The sequence below is a fragment of the Chiloscyllium punctatum genome, chromosome 46 (assembly GCF_047496795.1).
Source record: "Chiloscyllium punctatum isolate Juve2018m chromosome 46, sChiPun1.3, whole genome shotgun sequence".
Classification (NCBI taxonomy): domain Eukaryota; kingdom Metazoa; phylum Chordata; class Chondrichthyes; order Orectolobiformes; family Hemiscylliidae; genus Chiloscyllium; species Chiloscyllium punctatum.
This window is the reverse complement of record NC_092784.1, coordinates 41,844,511-41,864,028: the sequence shown is the minus strand read 5'-3', so window position 1 is coordinate 41,864,028 and position 19,518 is coordinate 41,844,511. Positions and strand designations below refer to the sequence as shown.

Below are 19,518 nucleotides of genomic sequence, written 5' to 3'. Positions count from 1 at the left end.
GCCAATGATGTTTACCCACAGGATTATGGAGGGAAACCTTCAGTTTGCACTAACATCTGGAGTCAGTGATTTTTGAGAAGACTTGTAGCCCAAGTTGATGATAAGTATGTAAGTATTCAAGCTCAACGAGTTAACTTACATACTTATTATATGGTGCTTACAGGGGATGTCACCACTGGTTGCTAGGGGTATGAGGTTTACTTTCTATGCCCTTGACTGGTGACTCCAGTGAGAAACACCTGAGGTCAGCAGTCAAAGATCAAGCAGAAAGGCTCATGGGAAGTCAAGGGGATAAAACAGGATTGCATGGGGAATGGGAACTATGTTACAGCTTTGGTGAAATTGTGTTCAGTTTGGACCTCTCCAGGAAGCACACATGAACCTTGGGGTGCAAGCCAAATCAGCAGAATGAAAGCAGGAGGCAAACTGGTTCAGTCATGAGATGCATAGATTTGACTAGAATTCTCTTCAGTTTAAAAGATAGAAGGTGATCAGATGGAGCTGCTTAGGATTTTCAAAGGATTTAATGGAGCATGGCGAAGTCAAGGACAGCAAAATAGAATGTAAAGGTAAGAGCTAGCCCCATTCATCAGGGAATTCAGGATGGCTTTTTGGAACATGAGGAACCTTATCCCCATCAGGGTTAGGCAACTAGCTCATGATTAAGATTGTTGGAGTTCTGTTGGTTTGATTTATGAAGCCAAATGGAGCAAAGGTAGGCAATTAGGGTTGATCAAACAGGATCTGACTGTAGAAGACTCAAGGGGCTGAATGGCCTCCTCCTGTTGTGATGTCTCTATAAGTGTCATCCTGCCTGTGTCTGAAACCAGACCCACCCTCAGTGTGTGTCTTAAATCTGTGATTCTGTGACCCAGCCTTATCGATGTTTTCCCAATGCCTGAGTAACCATCATCCCCCACCATCCTGAATAACTTTATAAACAGGGAGAGAGGAAAGCCGTTCAGGCTGGGGCAGGTCGAGAGGGAAGAACAGGAGAAGCTGGCCCCAGCGGTACAAGTAGCCAGAACAGGCAAACATGTCAGTCATCAATGGAGCTATTTTTTAAAATCAACCTGTTTTGAAATGTTATTTCACACCTTGGAGCAGGGGGAGCTTGAACCCAGAGGTAGGGACATTGCTACTGTGCCACAAGAGCCCCATCAGTCATCAACTAATAGGTTTTATACTGAGAAGCTGCACCTGTGACCTCAAAAGCTCATTAACTTTCTACAGAGTGGAATCTTCATTAGAACAAGCTCTTCCTAATCACCGCCAATCTCTCTTGCCACCCCAGCGGGCATACCAATATTGCCTCCATTATCATGCCCATCCTACATAGCAACACCTGTAATGTTGACCTGTGACTTCTTGCTGCATGCTTGCAGTGAACATGTGTCTCTGTGCCAATGTATGACCCTCTCTTGTCTAAGCCTCATGCTCTGGAATTCTGTTCCGAAATCAACCCCATCTCTCCAACTCCCTCTCCTCCTTTAAGATGCTCCTACCTCATTGAAATCACCATGCAATTATAGTGGTGAGAGGATGGGTTCTCCAGACAGAAAGTGCTATTGTGTAAATTATGTTCAGATAGTTCAATACAGGCAACCTTGTATTGTACAATGTTATATTCTCATAGCATGTTACAGTATGCTACACTTTTCATTCTTTTGTACGACGTGGGTATTACCAGTTAGCCAGCATTTATTGCCAGTCCCTAGTTGCCCTTGAGGTGATGGTGAGCTGCTTTTTTGATCCACTGCAGTCCATGTGCTGGAGGTAAACCCTCAATGCTGTTGGGGAGGAAATTCCAGGATTTTGACCCAGTGACAGAGAAAGGACAGTGATATATTTCCAAGTCAGGATGGTGAGTGGCTTGGAGGAGAACCTGCAGGTAGTGTGTCACCCATGTATCTGCTGCTCTTGTCCTGCTGGATGGAAGTGGTTGTGGATTTGGAAAGAGTGAAGGAGCCTTGATAAGCTACTGCAGTGAATCTTGTAGATGAATGGAGCAGTGTTGTAGTGTGATTGATAATTACTTTGTATGACCATGGTTGAACAACAGGGCATATTGCTGCAAGACGACTTGAACCCAACAGCCACCTCTGTGAGAAGATGTTATGTTTTCCAAAAATCAGGAGCTGAAAGAGATGCTTTCTTTCTGATTTGAACTATACACAAATAAGTGTCATTTACTAAATTGCATTAGACTTTTTAAGTAGCTCCTAAAACTGTCTGAGGAAGCTCTCTGTCCCCATTTTTAAGTTATGCTGCAGTTTTGTGCAGTATTGCACAAAATACAGAGGCATGGGATTGAGGGCAATTTAGCAGTTTGGACCAGAAATTGGCTAGCTGAAAGAAGACAGAGGGTGCTGGTTGATGGGAAATGTTCATCCTGGAGTTCAGTTACTAGTGGTGTACTGCAATGATCTGTTTTGGGTTCACTGCTGTTTATCATTTTTATATGCCCTGGCTGAGGGCAAAGAAGGGTGGGTTAGTAAATTTGTAGACGGCACTAAAGTCAGTAGAGTTGTGGATAGTGACGAAGAATGCTCTCGGTTACAGAGGAACATAGATAAGCTGCAGAGTTGGTTGAGAGGTGGCAAATGGAGTTTAATGCAGAAAAGTGTGAGGTGATTCACTTTGTAAGGAGTAAAAGGAATGCAGAGTACTGGGCTAATAGTAAGATTCTTGGTAGTATAGATGAGCACAGAGATCTCTGTATCCAGGTACATAAATCTTTGAAGTTTGCCACCAAGGTTGATAGGGTTGTTAAGGTGACATATGGTGTGTTAGCTTTTATTGGTAGAGGGGTTGAGTTTTGGAACCATTGAGATCATGCTGCAGCTGCAGAAAACTTTGGTGCGGCTACATTTGGAGCATTGCGTACAGTTCTGGTCACCGCATTATAGGAAGGATGTGGAATCTTTGGAAAGGGTTCAGAGAAGGTTTACTAGGAAGCCTCCTGGTATAGAAGGAAGGTCTTATGAGGAAAGGCTGAGGGACTGGAAGCTGTTTTTGTTAGAGAGAAGAAGGTTGAGAGGCAACTTAATTGAGACATATAAGATAATCAGAGGGATAGATAGGTTGGACAGTGAAAGCCTTGTGAAAGGATGGCAATGGCTAGCACGAGGGGACATTGCTTTAAATTGAGGGGAGTAGATATAGGACAGATGTCAGAAGTAGTTTCTTTACTCAGAGAGTAGTATGGGCGTGGAACGCACTGCCTGCAACAGTAGAAGACTTGCCAATTTTAAGGCATTTAAATGGTCATTGGCTAGGCTTATGGATGAGAATGGAATAGTGTAGGTTAGATGGGCTTCAAATTGGTTCCACAGGTCAGTGCAACATCGAGAGCTGAAGGGCCTGCACTGCGCTGTAATGTTCTATGTTTGGTAATGCTGAGTCCTCGAGTACTGAGCAAAGTATTGAGGTCAGATATTGGAGTCGAGAGCATGGTGCTGGAAAAGCACAGCAGGTCAGGCAGCATCCAAGAGGCAGGAGAGTCGAAGTTTCAGACATAATCCCTTCATCAAGTCATTAAGATATAAAGATACTGCCCTGCACTTCCTAATATCTCCCACTAGATGGTGGCGATGAGCTATGGAATTGGCAAACTGCACTCCCATATATCTTTCCTGTTGCACAGATAATCATTTCCCTTAGTTGCAAATATCCCACTTAGTATACTGTTTCTCCTCTATTAATGTAAAACATCACAGCTCCGTCAACACTGTACTCAGAGGGGAATTCTCCAAATCCTGTAACAGTATCAGGGTAAGGCCATTCAGCACTGATGAAGGGCTTTTGCCCGAAATGTCGATTCTCCTGCTCCTCGGATGCTGCCTGACCTGCTGTGCTTTTCCAGCACCACACTCTCAACTCTGATCTCCAGCAGCTGCAGTCCTCACTTTCTCCCATTCAGCACTTTAAGCCAGTTCTGCCATGCCCCACAATTGTGGCTGATTATCCACTTCAACACCTTTTTCCCCATACCATCTCCATATCCTTTTACATCATTGGTACTTAGAAATCTAACAATCTCTACCTTAAACATACCCTTAGAATGAGCTTCCACAGCCCTCCATGATAAAGAATTCCAACGATTCACAATCCTCTGAATAAAAATATTATTTCTCCTCAGCATCATATTAAATGATATTTCTCCTATTTTTGAATTGTGCTCTTGGCTCTAGACTCTCCAATGAGGAACATCAACCTTGTCTATTCCTTTAAGTGTTTTATAGGTTTCAGTGAGATCATCTCTCATTCTTCAAAATTCTACAGAATACAGGCACAGTTTGCCCAACCTCCCAAATCATAGGACAGTCCCACCATCCAAGAGACAAGTCTGTTGAACCTTTGTTATACTCCCTTCGATGGCAATAATATATTTCCTGAGATAAAGAGAACCTGCACATAGTACTGCAGCTGAAATCCAACCAAGCTGCTATACAACCGAAGAAAGATTTTGCTAGTCCTGTATTCAAATCCTATTGTGATAAATTTCATTACCCTTCCTAATAGCTTGCTGTACCTATACATTAGCCTTCAGTGACTTATTGACAAGGATACCCAGGTCCTTTTGAACAACTGCACTTTCAAATCTCTTAGTATTTAAAAATATTCTGTACATCTGTTTCTCTTACCAAAATGCATACCCTCACATTGTTCTATATTATATTCTATCTGCAATGTTCTCACCCATTCATTGTGTCTGTTCAAATCCTTTTCAAGCTGTTTTGCATTTTCCTCAAAGTTTTGTGTTATCTGTGAGCTTGTAAATTTAAACTTAAATTTAGTCCCCGCCTCCAAATCATTGATATATATTTTGAACAGCAGGGGCCCAGTCCTGATCCTTGGAGTACCCAAACATGGGAATGGCCCATTTATTCCTACTTTCTGTAGTATGTTTGTTAGTCAATATTAATCCATTACCTCCTATACCATGTGCTTTAATCTTTCTAAACAACCTCCTGTGGTGAGTTTATCAAAAGCCTTCTGAAAAAGCCATGTTTTATGTGACTTTCCTTTTATCAATTCTGCTGGTAATATCCTCAAATCACTCCAACAAATTCAATAAACACAATATCCCATTTGCAAATCCAGGCTGACTATGCCTAATCAGATTATTGTCCTTGAAGTGTCTATTTATCCCATCCTTTGTAATAGATGCCATCATTTTCCCCATTACTGATGTAAGGCTAACAGGACTATAGTTCCTTGTTTTCTCTCTTGCTCCCTTCTTAAATAGTGGGGTTACATTTTCTGCCTTCCAATCTATAGGACTCATCCCACAATCTATTTTGCAAGGTCATCTTCAATGCATCCATTACCTCCACAGCTACTTCAGTCAACATTCTAAGATGTAGAATCTCAAGTCCCAGGGACTTATTAATCTTTAGACCTATTAATTTCTTGAACACAACCTTTTACCAATACAGATTTCTTTCAATTCCTCATTCTGTCCAGTTTCTTACATTTCTAATTCTGGGAGATTTCTCGTATCTTTGTCCGTGAAGACAGATTCAAAGTAATAATTTAGCATCTCTGTCATTTCTCTGTTCCCCATTATAAATTGTTCTGACTTTGCCTGTAATGGATCCACATTCATCTTCACCGAGCATTTCCTTTTGCGTGCCTGGAGAAGCTTTTACAGAAGCTTTTGTTTCTCCCTCCCCGCCATCGCATACTGCCAGCATTGAAGACTGTTGTAATCCAGCTATGACTAAATTGTTCTGGTCTTTTGTTTTGTTCCAAGATTTTGTTCAAATTCAATGATGTGCTTCTCAACAGCTGCGAGATGCTGAGGGGAATCTGAAGAAAAACTTGGCATTCTCCCTCTCAAATAGTTTGAGGAAGGTTGTGACAATGCGATAAATCGGCAAGAGATCCAGGGTAATTGTGGGTTCAAATCCCACTACAGCGGTTGTGAACTTTAAATTCAATTTAATAATGTGCAGCATAAAGCTAGTGCCAGTAAAGGCAACTGTGACAAGCCTTGTAAATTATCATTAAAAACCTGTCTGATTCACTGATTTTTTTTGGGAAAGAAATCTTTACCCATCCTTACCAGGTCTGACCAACACGTCACCCATAGCTTAGCCTTAACTACCCTCTTGGGCAAATATGAATGTGCAATAAATGCTGGGCTGGAAAACAATACCCACATCCTATGAGCAAATAAAAAAAACTTCTTAACTGGCATCTGAAATAGTGGAGCTCAAGGTACAAAAACACACTGATGGAAAAGCTCAGTAGGTGTGTCAGTATCTGTGAAGAGAAATCAGGGTTAATGATTCAGGTCTGGTGACCCTTCCTCACGTTTTTCCAGCAATGTGTTTTGTATTTGCTCATAGGCTGTGGGCATTGTTTTCCAGCCCAGCATTTAGTGCACATCCATATTTGCCCAGAGGGTAGTTAAGGGTCAGCCATGGGTGACATGTAGGCCAGATTTCTTTCCCGAAAGAACGTTTTGGGTCCGGTGACCTATCCTCAGAAGTGCTGAGTTTTTCCAGCAATTCAATTTTGTTTCACATTTACAGCATGTGCAGTTCTTTTGGTTTTTACTGCAGTTCAAGGTGCAATTAAGAATAGGCAACAAATGCTGCCCTTGCCAGCAGTGCCTACATCCCTTGAAAGAATAAACAAGAGGGGAAGAAAAATGAATCTATACTTTACCCGCATTGCTGTCTTTGTGGGATCTTGCTGTGCACAGATTGATTCCCTACTTTTCAACAGTGACAATGCATACAAAATACTTCATCGGCTGTAAGGCCATTTGAAATATCTCACAGTTGTGAGAGGTGCTATGTAAAGGCCAGTTTTCACAAACTAGATCGTGACCACTCCTCCACAGTAGACTATCAGGTGGCCTATGACCTCCTGTGTCATGCACTCAGTGTGGAAGACAGACAATTTCAAATGAACCTTTCTGAATGAACACACTAGAAACACCTGAGAAAAAGTGGACAATTTGAACTGAAAACCCTGTCAGATTGAGAGACACTGATTCCTGAGATGGCAGGACTGACATATGAAAAGAGACTGGATTGGTTGGGTCTACATTTACTGGAGTTTAGAAGGATTGGAGTTGGGGGGGAGGGGGGGGGGGGAAGTCACATCGAAGACAATAAAATTCTTACAGGAGTCAACAGGAGTATGCTCCCAATGATCAGGGAATCCAGAACCAGGAGTTTAAGAATATGGAGTAGGCCATTTAAGATTGAGGTGAGGAGAAATTTCTTCACCCAGAGAGTGGTCAGCCTATGGAATTTTCTGCCATAGATAGTGGCAGAGGCCAAAACATTGAATGTTTTCAAGAAGGAGTTAGATGTAGGTTGTAGGGCTAAAGGGGATCAAAGGCTGTGGGCAGAAAGTGAGAACTAAGTTGGATGATCAGCCATGATCAGGCTTGAAGGGCTGAATGGCATGTTCCTATCTTTTATATTTCTACGGAAACTGATTAACATTTCAGGTTAATGACCTCTCTTCAGATTAAGAGCTGTGATACATCTCAGACAAGTAAAGAGTCAGAGAAAGGAGGGAAAGGAGAACAGATTGAAAGGGAGAGTCGGTGATACGCTGGACGTTGGGAGACGCTAAAGGACAAAACCTTTTGTTCATTTAGTTAATCCCACTACCATATTCTATTACCCTGCCCTGTCATCCATTTTGTCATTGGAATTTTTGCCGGTTCCATCCCAAAGTGAAACATTAGATGAGGCAGTGGTAATGTCACTGGACTAGCAATCCAGATATCCTGGTTATTCCTTGTAGGATCCATTGGCATCTTTTGAGAGGCAGTCTAGTTCTGTGTTTATTTGAAATATGGCACCATTTGCAATCGGGGTTGTATTTAATGCTCTTCAGCTGATGAGGGAGTGGTGCAGAAGGAGACAATCCAATGGGAGTTCTGCCCTGCCAATGGCTGAGTAGGCATCTGGCAGCCCCGGGCTCAATCAAGGCCCTGAATGGGGTAATGAATTTCCACTTTCAAGGCCCTCATTCTACTGATTTGATAATGCTTTGATTTATTATCATGTGAATCTAAGTACAGTGAAAAGTTTTGTTTCTGAGCAGTGCAGGCAGATCATAATAAGAAAGGACATACTGGTCATTGGGTGCCTTGGACAGTATTACACTGGGGGAAAGTGAGGACTGCAGATGCTGAAGATCAGAGTCAAAAAGTGTAGCATTGGAAAAGCACAGCAGGTCAGGCAGCATCTGAGGAGCAGGACACTCAATGTTTTGTCATAAGGCTTTCATCAGGACAATCCTGATACATCAATTCCCCTGCTCTTTGGATGCTGCCTGAACTGCTGTGCTTTTCTAGTCCCATACTTTTCGATACAGGTTACACTGCACAGGAGGTACGCAAAGCAAGATCAACATTAACAAGATCAACAGTATTTCAAATTAGAGAGTCCATTCATTAGTCTAATAAGGGCAGGGAAGAAGCTGTTCTTGAACCTGTTGGTGCATGTGTTCAAGCTTCTGTATTTCCTGCCTAACAGAAGATGCTGTTGGAGAATATTACCAGGATGGGAGGGGTGTTTGACAATGCTGGCAGCCTTTCCACAGAAACTAGCAGTGTAAATGGAGTCCACGGATGGAAGAGTCAACAGATGTGAAACTGGAAGAGCACAGCAGGTCAGACAGCACCTGAGGAGCAGGAAGGCCAAGACCCTTCGTCAGGCCTAGGGTGGGAGAGAAGAGCCCAGAAGTAAATGGGGGGTGGTGGGGCTGAAGGAAGGGTAGGTGGAGTGGTGGTAGGTAAATGCACATATGGAGACAGTGCGGTCTGCAGATGCTGGAGATCAGAGTTGCGAGTGTATTGTTGAAAAAGCACAGCAGGTCAGACAACATCCGAGGAGCAGGAAAATCAACGTTACTCCTGATGAAGGGCTCCATCCCAAAACATCGATTTTCTTGTACCTTGGATGCTGCCTGACCTGCTGCACTTTTCCAGCAACACACTCTCAACAAAGGCACATAGTGGGTTATTGTGATTGGTCAATGGGAAGGATGGAGCGGATAGGTGAGTAGGCAGGAGAGGTTAGAACAGGTCAGGGACGTAAGGAGGAGAGATGGGTCTAGATATGGGATTAGGCAGGGGGAGAAGGGAATTTGTAGCTGGTGAAGTAAATGTTGAGGCCATTGGGCTGTAAGCTCCCCAGACAAAATATAAGGTGCTGATGCTCCAGTTTCCATTTGGCCTCATTCTGATAGTGGAGAAGGCCGAGAATGGGCATGTCGCCGGGGAATGGGAGAGGGATTTAAAATGGATGACAACCAGAAGGTCAGGTTGGTTGATCATGCAGAGTGCAGATTCTCCGTGAACCGGTCCACAAGTCTGCGTTTGATCGTCCCAATATAGCAACCACATCGGAAGCAATGGATGCAATAGATGAGGTTAGGTGACATACAGGTGAATCTCTGTCCCATCTAGGATTGTTTAGAGCCTTGCACAGAGGTGAGGGGAAGGTATGGGGGCTGGTGTTGCACATCCTGCAGTTACAGGAACAGGTACTGGGTGTGGCGGAGAAGTTGGTGGGGTGTGTAGAGTTGACAAGGGAATTGCAGAAGGAGTGATTCTTGCAGAAATCAGTCAGGGGTGGAGAAGGAAATATCTTTTTTGGTCTATCTTTCTACTCACCTATCCACTCCACTCTTCCCACTGTCTAATCACATCAACCCCCTACCTACATACAAATATCACCATCCCACCTACTCTTCCCCCAGCCCCACCCTCCTCCCTCTCACCCTCCCGAGGCCTGACAAAGTGTCTTAGCCCAAAATGTTGACTTTCCTGCTGTCTGACCTGTTGTGCTATTCCATCTTCACATCTATTGATTCTGAGTTCCAGAATCTGTAGTCCTTACTGTCTCCTATCCATGGATGCAAGATTGGCACCTGTAATGGTCCAGGCTATGCACACAACCTTCTGTAATTTCTTACAGTCCTGGGCAGAGCGGTTGCCGTACCAGGCCACTATGCACCTGGATAATATGCTCTCTATGGTGTATCTGGAGACATTGGTGAGGGTCCTTATGGACATGCTGAATTTGCTGAGCTGCCTGAGAAAGAAGAAGCATTGCTGTGCCTTCTTGACTGTCGCATCTACGTGGGAAGTCTAGGACAGGTTGTCAGTTATCGTCACTCCTAGGAACTTGACACTGTTAACCCACTCAACCTCTGCTCCATTGATGGGGGCAGTGATGAACCCTTCTGCTAATTAAACCTGCACCCAGAAAAGCTCACCTCGCCTCATAATCTGTTCAACTATGAGTGGCAGAGAACTCCCAAATTTAAATGAAATAATATTAATTTATTCCTTAACTCCAAAAGTAAACAACAAACTATTCACAACTCTAAGCCCCCCTTTATTTTAACTGTTTATTATCTGCCTCCAACTCCATAACAATATACTGTTCCAATAAAAAGACACTTATTACAATTACATCAACTTAATTTCAAAATCATACAGCAGCTGTTGTCTCTGATGTTTGTTTTCTTTCAGCTGAAGATCTCCCTGTGTCGTCTTCTTTCTTTTACTGGGAAGATGTTTCATATGAGAAAGGTACCTTTGATAGAGAGTGTTTTTGAATGGCAGTCTTTCTCAATGGCAGTTACACTCTCGATGGCAGTTGCTCTGTCAATGGCAGTTACTCTGTCTGACTTTCAAAATGCCTGTTTGTTTATATCTCAACATCAGCTCGTCTGATTGGTTCGATGTTGGTAAAAACAAAAAAGTCAACCTCGATTAGGTTTTAGTATCCTAGGCCATAATTTAAAATGTTTGGTTAAATTTGAATTGTTGTCAAAACAGCAACCAACTTAAGTATCTATTTTACAGCCAAATGTTACATATTTTCAATTTTCTAGTACACTCTGAGACTGCTAGCTAGTCATCACAGGTGCTTGTCAGCTCTCAGTTCAGACCAGCATTCACTCCGTCTTAAAGGTACAGTACACGCCTTCAACTTCATAACAATTTCTTTCTGAAATCAACAATAAGTTCTTTGTTTTGCCAACAATGAGAGATAGATTGTTGTCATTATATCCCGTCACCAAGCACTCATTGGTCCATCTGTTTTCTTACTCATTGTTGTTTGGTATCTGGTGGTGTCATCAGCAAACTAGTAGATGGTGTTTGTTCAGAATTTGTCTACACAGTTATAGGTGTCCAGGGAGTACAGTAGGGGCTGAGAATGCATCCCTGGGGGCGTGCAGTGTTATGGGTTATCATGGGGGAGGTGTAGTTGTCTATTTCACTAATTGTGGTCTATGGGTCAAGAAGCAGAGAATCAAAATGCAGATGGTGGAGCCGAGACTCAGGTCTCAGAGTTTTGAGATCAGTCTGGAGGGATAATGGTGTTGAAAGTGGAGCTAAAGCCAATGTGCAGATGATAGGTGTCCTTATCCAGATGTTCCAGGGAGATGCAGGGCTAGGGAAATGGTGTCTGCTGTGGACCTGTTACATCAGGAGATCAAGGTAGGCTGGGAGGGTGGAACTGATGTGATCCATGACTAGCCTCTCAAAGCACTTCATGATTATGGAGGCCAGAGCGACTGGATGATCATTAAGGCATGTTGCAGGTGCTTTCTGAGATACTGGGATGATGGTGGTCTTCTTGAAGCAGGTGGGGACTTTGGTCTGTAGGAGGAAGAGGTTGAAGATGTCAGTGAATACCTCTGACAGCTGGTCCGCACAGGATCTAAATGCGCAGCCAGGGACTCTGTCCAAGCCCGTCACTTTCTTTGGGTTGACTCTGAGGAAGGCCAATCTGACGTCTGCAGCGGATGGAGAGAACTTAGAACTTAAAATCCCTCCAGTGTGGAAACAGGCTCTTTGGCCCAGCAAGTCTACACTGACCCTCCGAAGAGGAACCCATCCTGACCCATTCCTTTATTTCTCTACATTTCCCCTGACTAATAAACCTAACACCGTAGGCAATTTAGCATAGCCAATCCACCTAAGCTTCACATCTTTGGACTGTAGGAGGAAACCGGAGGACCTGGAGGAAACATACGCAGAAACGGAGAGAATGTGCAAACTCCGCACAGACAGTTGCCCAAGGCTGGAATCAAACCGGGGTTCCTGGTGCTGTGAAGCTGCAGTGCTAACCACTGAGCCACCATGCCACCCCAAGGGAACAGATGTGTCCAGAGCTGCCAGAGTAGGAGACACCGTGCCACTGGCATTCTGCTCAGACCAAGCATAGAAAGCATTGAGTGCAACAGGAAGGGATATGTCTTTGTCCACCATCTTTATCTGCTTCATTTTGTATCCTGTAATGTTGCTTAGACTTTGCCACAGACAGTGGGAGTCTATCTGGTTGGTTTGGGCCTCTAACTTGGTCCGGTACTGCCTCTTGGCATCACTGATGGCTTTGCAGAGGGCACATCTGGATTTCCTGTATCAGTTTGGATCATCTGACTTGAATGCTGCACACCTGGTCTTTAGCAGGGAGTGGATTTCCTGGTTCATCCCAGGTTTCTAGTTGGGAAACACCCGGATTCACTTCTTTGGCACACAGTCCTCTACACATATGCTAATGAAGTACAGGGGCCTGATTGTACTAGTGTCAGGATAGGCCCACAACTAGTGCCACACTTATACACGTGGGTTGGCAGGCCCAGATTTGGGAAAGTGAGGTTTCCTTCCTCAATGGGTACCTCTCCTTAGTAAGTAGCATCTATATCCAACACCTCATCCTGCACCCCTTCCCCCGTTGATCCTAATTTGACTCTTCATCAGGATATCATGTGGGATCCCACCATGTCAAAGTGCAAGCCTCCAAAGAGGAAAGAAAGCAAGGAGTGCCAACCGTAGTTGGACAAGCGAAAAGAGGTCACAGATTTATTGAAAGGTTCATTGTCTAAAACCCTGAAGAGGGGTCTGAGCGGGAGAGGGAGTCCATTCAGTCCATCATGCATGCATTAGTCCTATTATCTAGCACCCATCTCCTGCCTTCTCCCCATGTCCCTACATACCCCATTTATAACCAAACAATCATCCAATGGACTCTTGAATGTCTCAAGTGAACCTGTCTCCACTACATTTTCAGGCAGTGCATGCCAGACCCAAATTGCTATCTTTCCTCACTCACCCCTGCTTCATTTGTACATCACTTCAAATCTATGCCCTCTCTTTCTTGTTTGTTTTATGAATGGGAACAGCTTCTGCCTATCTAGTCTAGCCAGCCCACTCATGATTTTGAAAACTGCTATCAAATATCCTTTCAGCCTTCTTCTCTCCAAGGAGAATAGTCTCAACTTCTTCAATCTATCCTCATGAATGAAGTGTCTCATTCCTGGAAACAGTATTACAAATCACTTCTGCATTCTCTCCAATGCATTCATATCTTCCTTATAATATAGTGGGTTCCTTGGAATAAGAAGGATACTTGAGGTACAGTCTCAGAATAAGAAGAGAGAGAAAATTTTAAAAAGGGAGGCTGTAAGAGATGAAGGTGAAATGAAAGAAAGGTAAAGGAAGTGGAAAACACAAAATTGCAGGATTTGAGAGTTAATCAATGGAAGAATTTTGAACACAGGATTTGTAAAGGGTGATGATGGATTTAAGAATCTAATAAAGGAATGTTCAGCTGGATTAGAAGTGGGTAATCATTGAGTGGGTTTTGTGAAGAATAGAGGGTGATGATTACTTTGCACATATAAACAGAGATCATTTGGTCCAACATTCTATGATATTCCTTCAAAGAGCTTCCCCAATCTCCTCCCCTCCACCTCCCCCGTTGGCCAAGTTCACTCTCCCCAATTATTTATCCAATCCTCTGTTGAAATCCTCTGTTACTCAACATTCTCAGAGGGTATAGGGAGATGAGTGGTGAAGCTAACTAATGGGCAGTACCGGTATACAGGACACAGGCTTTGAGGGAGATGAAGAGCCACAGGGAGCATCCAGGCAGTCAAGGGGTCCTAGCACTGCAGGGGACCATGGTACTACACCACAGCCAAGGGCCAGGTGGGCATCATGACCTTTACTTGGACTTTGATAAATGAATTAAGTTGTCAGCCTCACTAAAAACTGCTCTAAGTGGCACCCAAATACCCAAAATGGACCCAATAATTTAATAACATTCGTATAAAGCCTAAGAATAATGTCTGAAGATTTATAGCCTGCTGCTGTTATTATTCTGTCTTGTTAAAGAGAAATGTCTTGACCAGCTTTTAAAAGAAATTGGGCTGTCAGAAATTCCAGTTGGCATGGTAACTCTGCCATCAAACCAGTTTCCAGATCTCAGCAACTCACAATGTTAAAAAAGATTCTCCCTCCATCTCTTTTCTTTTGCCAATGCTATTAAATCTATGTCCTTTGCTTACCAGCCCACTTACCACTGGAGCCTGATTCACCTTATTTAGACATTGAAAGCTTCTTCTAATTTTGAAAGCCCCAGTAGATTCCCCCTTAACTTTCTCTTCTGGAATGAGCACAATCTCAGTTTCTCTGCAGTCTCTCCACATTACTGAAATTTTTCATCGCCAGTATCGTTCCAATAAATCTCCTGCCACACAAGTATTCGAGAATTTGACATCCTTCCTAAAGGGTGGTGCCCAGAATTGGGCATTTTATCTAACTGCTTGCTGACCAGTGATTTATAAAAAAATCCAACTTCTGTGCCACTATTTGCAAAACAAAAATCAAGGATTAGATTACTTACAGTGTGGAAACAGGGCCTTCAGCCCAACAAGTCCACAACGATGCACAACCCACCCAGACTCTTTCCCCTACATTTACCCCTTCACCTAACACTATGGGCAATTTAACATGGCCAATTCACCTAACCTGCACATTTTTGGATTATGGGAGGAAACCGGAGCACACGGAGGAAACCCACGCAGACACGGGGAGAATGTGCAAACTCCACACAGTCAGTCGCCTGAGGCGGGTATTGAACCCAGGTCTCTAGCACTGTGAGGCAGCCTCTTTATCTGCTTCTGCTACCTTTGAGGGTGGGGCATGGAAACTAAGTGGAGATGAGTGTCACATACTGTTAATAAAGGGATAAATTATGAAAGGGCATTACGTAACATTAATGGGTGGATGCTGAATGATATTGTGCTACAAAGAAAAACTATCGAAAGCTGGAATATAGTATCCAAAGGGTGCTCCAGGTGATTTTCCCTTTGTTGTGTGTTAACTCGACTGAGCTGATTTCCTTAGGCAAGGAAAGATGTCCTTTCAAGGCTTAGGAATGCCCAGGCAACAGAGGTGCAAGCACACTGGTTAACGCTGAGCACTGTGATGCATTAAACCATGACTTCAGCGCAGACAGGGACAGAGCTACAAACTGGTGAAAGACAAATTCAAGACTGATCAATCTTTACAGTGATGTCTGGGATGAGAGTTTATTCCAACTCTCCTAATAGCCCTGGAGCCTCAAGGAATTGAAGATTAATTTTGGAAAAGAATATTTGAAATTGTTCCTCTTTTAAAATATTATCTTTCCACACCTTTGTTTCTCGAGTGGCAGAACATCCTCAAATGGATAACTGACTGTGTAACTGACTAACCCTAATCTTTATTCATCCCAGATAATGGGATCTGGAAGCTCTGCCGTTGGCCAAAGAGCAATGGATGCCACATTGATGGTGCCCAATGAGGGGAATGACGAAATATGAGTTCAGGGCAGCAGGTCTTGTGATGAAATTTCCAGGAATACATTAGCCCAAAATTGCAGAGAGGAAATATGTCAGGAGGGAAGTATTTTGACATTGTATTTGAAGAGACATAGAACACCACAAAAGGGTGACCGATGAACCAAATTTCACCCCACCCCTGATTTCTAGCTTCGATTGAATGGTTTACTATATTTAGGACCTCGCCTGAGAGGTGATTTCAGAGGACGTTGTCAGAAATCAAGAATTCCAGCCATGAGGAAAAATTGTAAATCTGAGACTGTTTTCTTTTGAACAGAGATGGCTGAGGAGAGATTAATTAAATATTTTTTCTGAGGATGCCTGGTTGAGTGAACAGCAAGAATTTGTTAGTTAGAGCAGGATGGTCAATCACCAGAAGATTTCAATTTAAAGTGACTCTAGGAATGATAAGAGAATTCACGAGAAGTATTTTCACTCAGACAATGATGAGGTTGGGTTGGCAGAATTGGAAAAGTTCTGGAGCTCCCCACCTGAAAGGAGGGTAGAGACAGGAACCACACAAAGCATTTATGGATATGCACTGGAATGCTGCAGCCAGCAGTGCTGTGGGCCAAGAGCTGGAAGAACTGACAGAGAGGAGGGGCGAAAATGGCCTCCTCCTGTGTGGGCACTCTTTCCCACTTTCTACAAGTGCTCCTCTTCCCCCACCATCACCTCCACAACACACTCAGCAGGTCCTCACACAGGGGTGCAGGTGGGCAGTGTCTGAGTGAGGAGGCAGGGCTGGGAGATAATTTTGAAAGCTCATCTGTATTCACCAGGTTCTTAGATTCACTGACTGAGAGAATACACTGGATATTCACCAACATGTCCCTGGAGTGACATGAACAAACAATGATAGGAATAGAAAGGGAAAACAAGACAAAAGGTGGTTATGACTTAATGTTTCTGTTGATTATTGATGTTTTGTCGCATTCCATCATATTTAATGGGCCATTTAACATCTGCTGCTCAATCCAAACTTTGTACTTTGTGGACACAGGTCTCATTTTTATTCTGAGTGAAAGCACCATTGGATTTTATTTATTCAATCATTTCAAAGCCTCCAAGTTGCACTGTGCTATTTTTCCAGATCACTGTTACGTTTGAGCCTTATTCTACCCCTGAAATTGTTCCCTGACTGACCTTGTCCTCTGCAGTGGACCCCCATCATCATGATCTTAGCGCCATCCCTGATCCTGAGCTTTGGCGAGCCCTTCATTTCTTGGATTCTTGCCCCTTAAACATGGCCCATCTCAACATCTTTAACCATCCTCTTCCCTTCACCGACAAGGCTTACATCTTCCCCTGGGCCCACCCTGGAGTCCAGCCATCACACCATCTGAGCCCAGGGCCTGCTCCAGACCTGCACACCTCAGCCCTGAGGCCAACATCCTCCATTTGGGGCCCAAGTCACCCCCTCATGTTCATACTCTCACTCAGGGACATCCAAACTCCTACCAAGGCCAAAACTTTCTGCCATGCCCATATCCTCCTCCAGAAACCTATACCTTCCCCCTGTGGCCTACATCCACCCCTGGGCCAATACACTCTGAGGTCTACATACTCCCATTGAGCCCTTGACCTTGCTCTCTCCGGGTCCCACATGTTCTCTTTCAACAACACCCCATCCTAGAGTCTAGGTGCCCCTCATATTGCAAATATGCCTGTGGTCAATCTTTTTCAGTATTAACTCAATCTGTCATCAAGCCATGTGGTTTGGAGTTACCTAAGGTTTCCTGTTTAAAGTCTGAGTAATCAGATGGGACAACGTTTACAAACAAACTCCCATCTAAGCTGCTGCATGCTGCATGTTCAGAGTGAGTTAACTTTTTCGTCGTTCTTTGTCTCTCTCTCTCTCCCTCTCTCTTTCCCCTCCCTGTTAATTTTCATGCTTGCTAGTTACCCCATATGTGATGGCTACTATAGTATGGACTTGCCTGGGTAAGAAAAACCAAGCAGCGCTTTCAGTTCAGACCTTGTCTTTGTCATAATCTGTCTGCCAGGACATCGGTTACTGCACAGACTGGATCTAGCTTGATGACTGACCATCATTAATGACCAGCCTACTCCTAACCCTGCTTGCCCAGTGGTTGACTGATTAAAACTTGATCCCATTCACAACCACAGTATCACTACAACCAGCTGTGTCACAGACTCCCCTAAACTACCTGTTAATAGAACCGGAAAGACATGGGACCCAGCAACACAGATAAAGGAGGTCCACTGACTTTGAACGTGACCCAGTGGCACCAGGACTGTGACCCAATGATGCCAGGACACCAAACTCTGACACCGAACATGTGACCCAGTGACACTGAACGTGACCAATTGATACATCATCGCATGATCCAGTGACATCTGGATACCTGACCTCATGAGTTGTGAACACATGACCCAGTGGCACTGAACATGTGACCCAATACATGTACACATGACCTTATGATCCCTGAGCCAATGCCTCCCAAACACATTTCCCAGTGACATCGCAACCACTGAGTGCCCAGTGGCTAGGGCCCAGAATCTGGATTCATAATTGTGTGTGAATTTGTTTCAAACATGTTCTTCAGGAGATAATTTCAACAAAAAAGCAGATTCTCCTGTCAGTAATACGATCCTTCGTGAGCTTTGTATTCCCAGGGATTCTATTGCAATGAGTGTGTGCTGATGCTGGCTGTTATTCCGATGAGTAGTTAAAGATTTTTGGGTACTAGGTCATTAAACAGCCACATGCTTCATGATCCTTGCTTTTGACTAGTCTGCCATTAATAGGTGTCTCTCATTAGCAGAACACCTCTCCACTGCTCAGCTCTCCACACCAAAGGCAGACAGGAGTCCCCTCCCAGAATGAAAGGCGTGCCTTAAGTTGGGTTATTGACAAAGGTGTATCCAACAAAGGGAAACCTCTGATACCACACATGAATGTCCAAATAAGAGGTCATTCCACATGTAACTCCAGTGAAATATACTGACAGCATAAAAGTCACATAAGAGTATGGCAGAATGTTAACAGTTGCATGCATCTATTTTCTTTGCTACCCTGACCTCCCCATGCTGAGAAACCATCCCTCTCTTTGGATAAGCCTCCATTTCAGAAGGATTGTTGACCTCTTGCAACCTCCCTGGCTATTCCCACATTCTTCATTGAATCAACCTGTGCTGACACATAGCACATGCCTGGAGTAGGTGGGACTTGAACCCAGACCTGCGGGCTCAGACATAGGGATACTACTGCTATGCCAAAGAGCCAGGTTTCCAACACCATGTCCCCACTTTCGCAGAGACCACTGACCCTTCTATTTCCACCTGACACCCCCCCTCCCTTGCCTGAAACAATCTTAACCCATTGTCCATTAAACTCTCCTCCAAGCCTTTGTCACCTCCTGTCTCTCTGCCCAAGTGCCCTCCTGATCAGTCGCCAAATTCTACTCTCCATAAACCTCAATCTTTCTGAAACTCTGCTGCCCATTGCATCCAATTCCCCACCCACCAGCAGGTCTTGTTCACTTGCTCCCAAATACCTAAAACTCTCACCCTGTGATTAAATCATTCTGCAGCCTTGAGCCTCCCTATCTCTGTATCTCCTCCACTTTTGTACCTCTCAGTGACCTTACAATTACTTTGATTTCTCACGAGCCTCCCTCTCCTTATCAATAGGATCCATGTCTTTATCTCCCTACCCCCAACATACTCTCCCTAAATACCTTCACTTCTCTGTCCTTCATTAAAATCTGTAAAACGCACCACTTTAACTGTTTTTGTGACCAACTCTTCCACACTCTCTCTTTCCCTGCACCAACTGTGTCCCTTATCCTGAATGTAACATTTTAAGACATTAATCTATGCTAAAAG

At 43.9% G+C, this 19,518-nt stretch overlaps 1 protein-coding gene across 19 annotated transcripts in view; it reads left to right on the top strand.

Annotated features, from left to right (window-relative positions):
• LOC140467980 (adhesion G protein-coupled receptor L1-like) overlaps window positions 1–19,518 on the top strand; it is a 621,988-nt gene that overhangs the window by 551,651 nt on the left and 50,819 nt on the right. For 11 of the 19 annotated variants that reach the window (XM_072564089.1, XM_072564084.1, XM_072564081.1 and 8 more), the window contains one exon: window positions 17,569–17,610. The exons of the other annotated variants lie outside the window; for them this stretch is intronic. In XM_072564089.1, the coding sequence (XP_072420190.1) occupies window positions 17,569–17,610 (42 nt within the window). The remainder of the gene's footprint in view (window positions 1–17,568; window positions 17,611–19,518) is intronic. 19 annotated transcript variants of the gene reach the window in all.